Source organism: Cucurbita moschata, unplaced genomic scaffold (genome assembly GCF_002738365.1).
Source record: "Cucurbita moschata cultivar Rifu unplaced genomic scaffold, Cmos_1.0 Cmo_Scf00004, whole genome shotgun sequence".
Classification (NCBI taxonomy): domain Eukaryota; kingdom Viridiplantae; phylum Streptophyta; class Magnoliopsida; order Cucurbitales; family Cucurbitaceae; genus Cucurbita; species Cucurbita moschata.
In genome coordinates this window covers 4906126-4918061 of record NW_019268520.1, presented here as the reverse complement: position 1 = coordinate 4918061, position 11936 = coordinate 4906126, and the positions used below count along the sequence as shown (strand labels likewise).

General features: G+C 34.0%; 2 protein-coding genes across 3 annotated transcripts in view; both read left to right on the top strand.

The window, feature by feature from the left end:
- LOC111441350 (DNA topoisomerase 3-alpha) overlaps window positions 1-6069 on the top strand; it is a 16724-nt gene extending 10655 nt beyond the window's left edge. For both annotated transcript variants that reach the window (XM_023078299.1, XM_023078298.1), the window contains exons 18-24: window positions 314-352; window positions 1643-1721; window positions 2727-2798; window positions 4241-4312; window positions 4866-5012; window positions 5383-5503; window positions 5731-6069. In XM_023078299.1, the coding sequence (XP_022934067.1) occupies window positions 314-352; window positions 1643-1721; window positions 2727-2798; window positions 4241-4312; window positions 4866-5012; window positions 5383-5503; window positions 5731-5989 (789 nt within the window). In that variant the 3' untranslated portion in view covers window positions 5990-6069. The remainder of the gene's footprint in view (window positions 1-313; window positions 353-1642; window positions 1722-2726; window positions 2799-4240; window positions 4313-4865; window positions 5013-5382; window positions 5504-5730) is intronic.
- Window positions 6070-7076: 1007 nt separating this feature from the next.
- The window catches only part of LOC111441824 (insulin-degrading enzyme-like 1, peroxisomal), a 22647-nt gene continuing 17787 nt past the window's right edge, over window positions 7077-11936 (top strand). Inside the window, exons 1-4 of the mRNA XM_023078960.1 lie at window positions 7077-7230; window positions 7338-7480; window positions 7639-7714; window positions 8408-8475. Coding sequence (XP_022934728.1) covers window positions 7352-7480; window positions 7639-7714; window positions 8408-8475 — 273 coding nt within the window. The 5' untranslated portion in view covers window positions 7077-7230; window positions 7338-7351. The remainder of the gene's footprint in view (window positions 7231-7337; window positions 7481-7638; window positions 7715-8407; window positions 8476-11936) is intronic.

Here is an 11936-nt window from a genome sequence, read left to right as displayed (position 1 = left end):
GGGGGGGGGGGGGGGGGGGAGTAAAAAAATAAAATCAGAAAATCTACATGAATAAAACTAGGCCGGTAGGCTAGTTTGACTCCTTTTGGGATGTTATTTTTGTAGGTTCGTTTTTCAGTTTTGGTTCTCTTGCTTGTGTTGGCGCTCTTGTATTCTTTCATTTTTTTTGGTAATTCTCAAGTTGATCGTTCTTTTAAAATTCTACATGTCCTTATAGTTGAAACTAACATTGTCTTGATATTTTAGCTTTTATTCTTTTCATTTATATTATTCATGGTAACCATCTTGAATTGTTTACTTTGACAATCTGCAGGATGGAAATTACATGGTTGGATGTTTGGGCTTTCCCCAGGTGCGATGTGATCATATACCATGATGGGTGCCGCTTGTTATAAATAGCATGTTGGCATATTAATTTTCCATGAAGAATTAGGAATTTGATTGTTATTTTGTCCTCCCTCATTTCCCTCTTTTAACACTCACAAATACTAGTTAGATTTTTAGTCTAGAAAATGATACCTTAAGCCAAGAAACAACTTTTCATCAATAGATGAAAAGATGCAAAAAATTCCAGGAAACGACCTTCCAAAGGAGAAAAGAAAAATCAACAGCCAACCAAAAACGAAAATGGGCCAAAACAACAGCTTGGAAAAAAGGAACAGTTAAAAACCTCAAATAGAACAAATAATCAAACCAACAACAATACTAACCCCCAACAAAAAGCCAAACAACGAAAGAAAACGCTTGAAAAACTTAAGAAACCGAACAAAAAGGACCAACAAAAGAAATACTCCCAAGCAGCCAAAGACAATCAGGCAAAAATAGCAAACCAACCTCTCCTAAAGCATCTACAATCCAAAAAATAAGAAAGCTACCACAAAGCTGAAAACACTGTGAGGGGAAAAATGCCATGGAGGGATAAACAAACTGAAAACAAGGCTGAAATGGAATCAAACTCAACCATGAAATCAGCTAACCAATGAAGATAACCAACAGAAAACACCAAGAAGCAAGAAGAAAACCACACAGGACAGCCAAATACTTCGAAAAACCAAGGAAGAAATCTTCAGAGATGGATTCCTAGGCTTTAATCTCATATCCCAAGGTCACTAATCTTTAGGAAGGTCACATGTATACACCCGTCAAGGTTAAAATGACCAAAATATACTATAGGGGATGTGACTAGTTGTTAGTTTTTCCTACCCGGGTTATATGCTATCAAAGCCGTTATTGTTACTCGCTTTTAGCTTATAACGTTGCTTTCTTTAAATTTGTTTTCAACATATTTCCTCACTCATGTTTTCTAAAACATTTTTCTCAAACATGACCCGAGGCTCGAGCATACACCGATATTGTCCGCGAAGTACGAATTTCACATGGCTGACTTGTTCACTGAGTTAGGACAAGTGCCACACAATCATTGTTCTACTGTTGCAAGAGTGCGATTGTGACATATGACACGTCATTTTTCACTTGCTAGCTTGTTCTAGTTAACACTTTTACTAATTAAATAATTCCGACCTGTTATAAGTACCAAATCTTTTTTAATGAGAAAACATATTGATTATTGTGTCAGCAACTACCACTACCCCGATTTATGTGTTAGATAATTATTTAACGTATATTATCTATCAATTTTCAGTGTAGAAATGTTGTCTGGCTCCCAGGATCCATTGCAGAAGCTGCAGTAACCTCTAATCGTTGCAACTCATGCACCCCAGGTTTCTATCTTTTCCTAGCTTCGAATTCACTTCTGTATTTTTCCCAAAAGGATCAGAAATAACCTTAGTGTAAACATCATTACATTTTTGTATCTATGGTTGGACTGGGGGCCCTAGTAGAAAATGAATTACAAAATTACGTGTAACCACATTGCACATGCGGCAAGTTGGATTCCAGTTTTTCAACATAAAAAATAAATAGGGCAAATATCAATTTCTACCCCTAAACTTTGGAGTTTATCAATTAAAACTCCAAACTAATAATTGTCGCAATTTGAATTCTACACTTTCACAAGTCAATCAATTTAGATCCTCCATTAGAATTTTATTTTAAAACGATTAATGCATAACTTTTACATGTGTATAAGATTTTAAATGCAAAGATTATGTAAATTAAAGGACAATATGAGAATAAAATAGATAGCAACAATTTTTCATCTTCTCATCTTCCTCTATTTTTCTCAGCGTATCTAGAAAGAATTACATGATAATTTTTCTTGTTATTTTGGTGAGTTTTTTTATATTAATTTATTTTAGTGATTTTGAGTTGATTTTAAGTGGATTAAAGTGAAAATAGCTACAAATCACGAACAAAAGGTCGAAATGAGTTTACTTATAAAAGCTCATGGTTTAAATTGATATAATTATTAGCTTGGAGTTTAATTGATACAATCCTCAAAGTTTAGGGGTACAAGTGTATATTTTCCCAAATATATAGAACCAAAAAATGAGTGTTATTTTAACATATTACTGATGCTGTTATGTTAATTGTCTTTGCCAGGCTGTCTTATAAAATGATATGTTTCATGTTCTTGTCATTTCATTTTCATGTCTAATTTCCATTTCCTATCTGAAGTTATTAACTAAAGTTGTCATTGGGAATTCGTTAATGTGCTTTTCCATTTTCTTATAATGTGGTCAACGTACAGTACAGTTTCTATGATTGTTCTCTACAGAGTTAGGAAATAATGAATCTCTTTTATTTTCTGAAAATTCTTCAAATAGGTCCTGTTTACTTGATCCAATTTAAGTTTCGCCAGCTGGAAATACCTCCAAACTACAATCCTAACCACTTGGGTACGTACTACTATTTTAATCATGGGACGTCGTTTGAGGTTTTGTTAAGCATCTGCTGTCTTCTCTTTCTGACATAATTTGATACTGCATTGGAGTTGCGCAGCTATTCATATATGCGTTAAGAAGGCTTGCATTCTCCCGTGAAAATGATGAAAAATGTGTATATTTTTTCTGCTTTACATATTAAGCTTGCAGAATCTAAGATTTTTCATTCTTGTTCATGCTTTATTTCTAATCTGGAGAATCAATCAATCTATTTAACATGGAGTTGTGATGACTAGGACATATTTAGTTTCTTTATGTTCTGCTATACAACTTTTGTATTTCACTCGGTTGTAATATTAATGCAGCCAAAAATTATAACTCTTGTTAACGACCATAGAATGAAAGGAAATATATAGTTTCTCTTGATAAATAGAAAAATACAACTCTAATTAGAATAGATTTCATTGATTACACAAGGGGCCTGGAAAGAATAGGAAGCAATTATACTCGTGCACACAAAGTATCTCAATTACACTAGTCTACACAGATTAACCATAACGAAAAAAATGAACAAGGGTCTAATGAGCTAGCAAATAATGATGCAGCAACCCTTCATGTTCTAGCCAACTTGGACATGGCTTGGCATTATATATTTGTCCTAAAAGTTAGATGTTTGAAGTCCACCCCCACATCATTGAACTAAAAAAAAAAGAAACAACTCCCTGTGTCCAGAAACGTCTCTTTAATATCAAAAGAGATAATGTTTACTAAAGGAAAGAAACGTACGTAGGAACTGCAGTTACCACTTACAGCATTTAGCTAACTCGCTAAAATGTAGTAATTGCAATTTGCACACAAGACAGTACAATACGGAGCACATTTTGATGTTTGAGCTTTTTACCTCACCACATCAAATTTGTTATTATTATCTCCTTTCCATTTGGATAAATTTATAAATATATTTTGATATTTGAGGAAAAGTGAAAGTGGGAACCTACTCCATATATTTTCATAAACATCCACGAAGGTTTGCGGACCTACAAATATAAGTACAATCAGCCTGACAAAGTATACAAGCTGTAAATAAAAGGAACAACCTGAAAATGATAAAAATATTTCTGGCACTAATTAAGTAAGGTAACAGAATAAGAACAAGGTAGAAACAATAAAGAAAAAAGAACAGTGGTGGCTAATTTAAATAAAAAATCTATGGTGCATTTTACCTATACTAGGAGAAGAATTAGCATGCGGTTATGTTAATTAATCACTACGTCAGTCCTTTTTTTTTTTTTTTTTTTGAAAGCTAAATAGGCCTTATTTGGCTCATTAGTCTTCTCTTTCCCTTAAGTGGAATGAACTCTTGTGTTACCGTTTATAGTACTCTTCTTTTGTATTGTTTTTCCAAATTTTCCCTTGATCTATATATTAAATTCTTGGTTCTTCGATTGTATGATTAGGTTGTATCGGTGGTTGCGATGATATTCTTAGGCAATTGACCGAAATCTGTGGTACCGGATCCCGCATATCAGGCATGTACTTTTGTGCAATTATTTCTTCAAAACATTTGACCTGTGCAGGTTTGTTTTGCTTTTGTTTCCATTTTAGTTGAGGACCAAGAAACAGTATGAACTCGTATGCTGTTCACTGAAATCTGTTTCGTTGATCAAAGTCTCTTCTACGTTCCATTGAGCTAAAACAAATTTACCATCCCTCCCCATACCTGTTTTTATCTTACCAAGTTTCTGGGGAACAACAGCGGGTTATTGAATGTTGAATGGTGTTCACTGCACCATCTGATTAAGATGTATATTTATAAATTGGATTTTTTTTTTTTGTGATGATTTATAAATTGAATTTGGAACTTGAGACATTCTCCTCCTTTAAGAATTAAGTACCGATCAATGGTCTCATTACCTGTTCCATAAAAGCATGATTTAGAAGGGAAAATAATCCACATGACCCAAGAAATTTAAAAAAAAAAAAAAATCCTCTTGCAAATATATATGATTTCAGCATCAAAGGGACACTTCCGTTTACTTTTCCTCCCATTTACTTTTTGCACATTCAAATTATGTTTTCCAGCTAGAGGCCGAGGGACTTCATCATCCAGTGTGCAGCGGGGTAACACTGCGCAAAGTGTATGCGTTTTCTGCCAACAATTAGACCATTCCTCAAATGATTGCCCTTCCCAGGTTGTAGGCTCCAGAAGTGCTCGTCGTCGACAAACTGGTAAGCATGATTTTCTGTTGTCTATCATTGAAAATGAACAGTTGATACATTTCAAATATTTTGAGTAGCTTTTATATTTATCTTCAAGTATGGATGTGTGCCAAAAGCACTGTCAAATGCTTAATTTTTTCCTTGGGTCGTTTGCATATCGTGAAGGAACTTATTTACCTTTTTTTGAAAAGACATTTTTTTACTATTGTAATCATTGTTATTTTTACGAAGGGGAATCTAACAAATGTTAGTAATCAACGAAGATTTTGAACTTCTGAAATTGTGGATCATCTTTGTATGCTTTTAGATTTTTTTTTACAGCTGTTGAGTTTTTTTTTAATCCTTCTTTTTTCCATCTTGTTTAATATTTTGTTGGCAGGAGAATCTTCATTTTCATGTAGTAACTGCGGCACACCATGCGTCTTACGGACTGCTAATACAACCAATAATAGGGGAAGAAAGTTCTACAAATGTCAATCTCAGGAGTGCAATTTCTTCGCGTATGCAGCTTCCTTTAAGTTTGTTTTGATCTCTTAGTCCTTTTTCTTTATGACATTGACATGAAAGCTCTCAAGCATTTGACAATAATGATAATCTACCATGATTTGCCTTCACACTACCGTAGTTTTGTTCCACAAGGAGAAGGTTTCACAGTAAATCAATTCAAACTGTTGCTTAAATACCTCTCTTTTGTTAACATAAATGTAAATAATGCATCCTTTTGCAGATGGGAAGACAGCGTAGACAGTGTCAATGGAGGAAATAGTGCTGCACGGTCAAATATCAGGAGCTCGGGCTCGGCAGCATCTAATACAAACCCTGGTCGAAACACGGGACGTGGTCGAGGTCGGGGCCAGGGTCAGGGTCAGGGTCAGATTGCAGCAACATTTGTGTCAGCAATTGGTGAGCCAATATCTGATAGAAGATGTTTTGTTTGTGGCGATCCATCACACTTCGCCAATGTTTGCCCAAACCGTGGTGCTTGATTCCGAGGAAAAAAGTGTTCTAGTATGATTCGAAACTTTAGTTCAGTATTTGTCACATGTATAGTTAATTTTGGAATGAGATTTAGCTCCTTTTCAATGTTTGCTATCAATTTAAACGTAGAATTTAGGTTATTGAGATAACTTTTCAATATGTTTGCTATCAATTTAACGTAGAATTTAGGTTATTAAGATAAAGAAAGATGAAGTCTTTTATTCGAATAGATCTGAACTGTAAAATCTAAAACACATCGCACCATGACAACGATACTAATTTAGTAATTAACCCAAAAGCCAAAAGGAGAATTGTTGAAGAGGCCGAGCATGGCACGTAACCCTCTCATCCCCAACTTTATATTATATGGGTGCTTCCTTGAAGTTTCTCTTTAACAACCCACCACAAATTTAACTCTTATTCATCACAAATTTTAATTTTGATTAAAGTCACACTAAATGTAATTTAATCTATTAAAAAAAAATTTAGCTTTAAGATTAAAATTAACTTGAAAGATATTAGCTCGAGTTCACCTTTAATAATATCAATTGTCTTACGTTAAGATCTTACAGTATTTTAAAGTATAATACAATACAAACTTGTATGAAGAAGAACTCAATTTGATTAACTTATAATATGATCAAATATGAATATATTTTTTAAAAAATAGTGTAATGAATATAATTAAATAGAAATCGATATGTATTATCTGAAAAGATTAATTTTTAAAAGTTAACGATAATTAGGGATCAAGTCTAAGGTTTATTAAAAGTACGATAATAAATTTAGACCTATAAAAAAAAAAAAAAAATATATATATATATATATAAAATGAAAAAATATTTTAAAAAGTATACTAATGCCAATTGACGTAAGCGAGACTTAATTTACTTATTGGATTTTTCAAAATCAGAAAATCAAAAGTGAAGGCGGCTATATTTTTTTTTTATAATTAATTACTAAAAAAATTAATATTTTTTAATTTTTAATTTTTAATTTTCTTTTGGGACAGAAGAAAAAGGGGCTTTTCTAGTCATCCCCACCAGGGGTATTTTGGTAAATACACGATTCCGTAACGGCCAAAACAGAAGAAACATAAAATCCAGATTGAAGTCGTCGTCGCCAATCGGTCAAAATCCATTTGCTCTCAGGTTTCGATTTTTATCGTTTCAAGCAAAATTTGTCCAAAGATTTCGTATAATCACCGATCAAGGTGCTGAGTTTTCGATTCAATACTCTCCTTCTCTGTGTAAGTAATTGCAGATACGTTCTTAGTCTCTAATTTTGTTGAATGATTTCACTTTTTTCGCTCAAATTTACTCATCTTGTGTTACTGGATTTCTGTGTTCGTTGAAGTGGGGATAGAAGCAATGGCGGTTGGTAAGGAACAGGTGACTCATGACATAGTGAAGCCTCGTACTGACAAAAGAGAGTACAGAAGAATCGTCCTCAGGAACTCCCTTGAGGTTCTGCTAGTCAGTGATCCTGATACCGACAAGGCAAAGCCGACTTTCACTTTTGTTATTTGTTTTGTTTTGTTTTTTTTCAATCTGGTTATTGTTTTGTTTTTGTTCTTATCTTGTGCATCCGAGTGAAGTTGCTCAAATTAGGGCTCTGTGTTCTTGAATTCATGTGTGTTTATCTGTTTGAGTTTCAGAGTGCTGCTTCCATGACTGTTAACGTTGGTTCCTTCAGCGACCCCGAAGGCCTAGAGGGTTTAGCCCATTTTCTTGGTAAGAACTTGGTTGTGTGTGTGTGTGTGTGTGTGTGTTTATTATTTATTTATTTTTATAATCCATTGGATTCACTTTGTAACTTAAACCCACTTTTCTTCATTTAGACCTTCATTGGTGATGTTTACGCCTCTCGTTCTCTGATCCTTTGCCAGCTTGTGTATTTTTTGAACAATTAATTATTTAAAACATGGTAAAACATTTGAGAGATTAGATAGAACTCAAAAAAGAAAAAAGAAAGAAAGAAAGAAAAAAAGAGACATTTGATAAGATGAACCGTTGGTTTGAAAGTCATGACTAAAAACAGTTTCTGAAGCAAATGTTCTTTTCTGAGACGATACTATTGAAAAGCAGTTTTTATTGATGCATTTGAAGTTATTTGTTCAATCATCAATTATTTTCTGAAGTATATTTTGTTTTAAATGTGTGATATTTTAAATTAATATGTAGAGTAAAGAAATGAAAAGAAAATAAGTAAATATATCTATAAATATTGTTTTAAATTAACAAAGTAGAAATAATGCTGGCAGTTTTAAGAAACAACTTTTAGAAAATTCGCCTACTGACATGTAGAGGAAGAGCCACATAAGGGAGGTTTATGATTGGAGTTGCTGGGGTGTGTTTTGTAGTAGTACGCCAATTTTCTTTATTTTGGATTCTTTTTAATGAACTTATATACGATTTTTTTGGCAGAGCATATGCTGTTTTATGCAAGTGAAAAGTATCCATTGGAGGATAGTTACTCGAAATATATCACAGAGGTATCTAAGTTACTGTTCACAGAAATGCATTTGGCTAATTGCACATACATTCATGCATGTGAAATTAATGGGATGCTGATGGCATGGTTAATTTGCTCTTATTTGGTTCATCAGTTCTTCTCTAATGTAGATAATCCCAGCATGAAGTTTAGGACATCAAAAGCATGAAGTTATGATATCTAGACATACATGTGCTTCAATAGAACTTGTAGTGTACAATGAAAATGTACAACTCTGTCTTTTCTCTGTTTGTTTTTCTATAGAAGAGTTTTTATGAACAAATTTGAAGATATTGTCTATGATTTCTTTGTTTCAGCCCCTTTTTGTTTGGGCAAACTTCTTTTGTATTCCCTGGTCGCATATCCTTTCATTTTCTTTATGAAAGTTTTTTAATCAGTTAATTTATTTTGAAAAATTAAACATTCATATATATATATATATATAAGGGTATATAAAAACGCCAAGCCCACGACAAAAAAGCCTACAAAAGGGATCCAAACGATAGAAAGAGGTTCCAATTGAGTAAGATAAGACCCAAAGGATAATTAAAAAGAGATTTCTCATTGAAGCCCAGAAATAGAGCCTAAAAAAAGAACAAACATCATGAAATTCTTGACCCTTCTAAAGGTCCTATGATTCCCCTCTCAAAGGCTCTAAAGGTCCTTGAAAAAATTCCTACAATGATAATCAGTTTGCAAGAAGTGGAAGGTATGCTGATCTGTTGGGCTGTGAGGTTATTATAGGGCCTCTTCCTTTTGGGAGCCAATGGTCGAAAAGTTCAGAAAGATTGGATTTTTCAAAGGGGGCTAGACTAACTCTCGCCCAATCAGTGCTAAGCAGTGTATCTCTCATCTACTTTTCCCTGCAAAAGGTTCCAAGAAAGATCACCAAATTGATAGGCTGGTTCAAAATTTCTTCTGCAATTGTGGTGACTCCAAAGCTTGCAACCATTTAGTAAAATGGAAATGGACTTCTCTCCCACTTTTCTATGGAGGTTTGGGAATAGGCTTGTACTTACGAAGGAAGAATGCCCTGCTCCTCAAATGGCTTTGGAGATCTACTTTGGCATCATCTAGAAGAAATTGATCATAAGCTTCTATGCTTTGACCCCTTTGGGTGGATTATCATGGTGGGATGTAACTAAAAGTGTGCCTTTTAAAAAAAATTTCTTCAAGTTTAAGGCTTTGAAAGGAGATAGAATCATGGAATGTGGTCAACAAATTCTGGGACCTGAAGCCTGGTAGGAATTTAAAGGATAATGAAGCAATGGAATGTGCCGCATTAAGCTTTGACCTTACCCCTGTGGTATTGTTAAACAAATCATACTCACAGACTTGGCTCCCCAGTGCCGATGGGGTCTTTTCTACATAATCCTTGATGATGGACATAGAGGAAAACGTAGAAGCAATAAATCCCACGCTAGCAAAGATAGTATGGAAAGGACATCAGCCTAAAAAGGTGAATTTCTTCCTTTGGGAAAGAGTGCATAAAGCCATTAGCACAAGTGAAAATCTTCAAAATAGAATGCCTTACATCACCCTTTCTCCAAATTGGTGTCCATTGTGCAAGAAAGAAAACGAATCACAAAACCACTTATTCATGCAATGCACATACGCTCAGAATTTTTGAATAACGATTCTCAATATATTTGGCTGACATCTCACATTTCCTAGGGAGGTAAAGGATCTACTGGATATGACCTTAACGTACCACCCTTTCAAGAATGCAAAAGCCCTACTATGGACAAACTTCATCATGGCTTTCTTTTGGAATATGTGGAAAGAAAGAAATCAGATAATATTTGCAGAAAAGACACCGACTTATTCAAAACTTTTCGACAGTATTGTTTACCAAGTTATATCTTGGTGCAAACTGTCTAAGGTCTTTTGTAAACACCGTGAATATTATCCTTTTGTAAATTCCAATCATAAATGAAGTTGTCTCTTATCGAAAGAAAAAAAGAAAAAGAAAAAAAAAAGAAAAAAAAAAGAAAAAAGAAAAAAAGGGAAATAGAATCAGATTTTGGACTGAGATTTGGGTGGGAGAAAGCACCCCGAAAGATCCTGTTCCCTGGTATATATATGGTTTCAAACCCAAAAAATTCAACTATTGCTAAGTGCTGGAATGAAAGACATTTTGATTGGGACCATAGCTTCAAAGAAGGCTGAATAGTTGGATGCGTTTGGTAGAAACTTTAGATTCAGTGCAGCTTCAATTGGACAAGGACAGTGTGAGATGGACCTTGGTGAAACTTACTGAAACAAGGCCTATCATTAAGTCCCCTCTTATCAATCTGATCTGGAGAGATAAAATTCCTTAAAAGATTAAGGTTTTCCTATGGTCCTTGCTCACAGAAGCCTTAACATCTGATAAGCTACAAAGGAATTGTCGAAAATTGACTTGTCTCTCTCCATGTGCTGCTTATGTTCTCAGGGTGAAGACTCGTTGGACCTTTTATTTTTGAACTGTACGTTTATGAGTAAAAAGATGAAGCTTTTTCTTCAATATCTTTGGCTTGTCTTTATGTCTTCCTCAGCGTATAGAAGTATGGTTTTTGGAAGCCCTGGATGGTTGTGGCCTTAAAGGAAGAGCTAGAGCTTTAGGGAGCATTGGTGTTAAATCTCTTTCGTGGTGCTGCTGGAAAGAAAAAAACCAGCCGAATTTTGAACAGAAGTTTGAGCATTTTAATAGTTTTTTCTCAGTGTTCAGCTCTTTGCTTCTTGGTGGTGCTATAGAAATAGTAAATTCTTTTGTAATTATTCTATTTTTTCGGTTCTTTAAGATTGGAAAGCTCTTTTGTGATTAGTTTGCTAGGGAGGGGTCTCTCTTCCCCCTGCCCTTTAGGTGTATCTCCCCTCTTTTTTTGTTCATAATACAGATTCCAGGTTTCTTATCAAAATATATCTTTGGATAATTGAAAACAACTTAATTCTCTTGTTTTACTCTTTTTATTTATTTATTTATGAGTTGGAGTTCCAATATGTTGTTTTTTCTATAAAATGGCTACTTATTAAATTTCTCTTCATATTTACTGATTAGTTGCATCATGTACCTGTGAAACCAACGCTTTCTATATCTGGACAAGGAAAGAAGTCCTGTTTAGATTGTCAACCTTGCATTACAGTATCAAATATTAATCTTTTTTTTTTTTAGGTCAGAAGTAGATTTAAAAATGTTTTAATGTGAAAGATGTTGGGTTGACATTTCTTGCATATTTATGTGTTTGGAACTGAATAAAATTCTCCAATGTTTTGAACAAGAAACAAAGCCTCTCATTAATGATTGTAGTTATTAGAGAGCACAAGAAAGTAGAGTATACAAAGTGTAGACTAAGAAATAGAAACAAAGGAGTACAGGAAAAAAAATGTAGCACCCCAAGATTCTGAAATTCTACAAGCAAATCCTCCAATTGTTACAAATGGCGTTGGAAGAATAACCGTAAAAAAAAAAAAAAAAAAAAA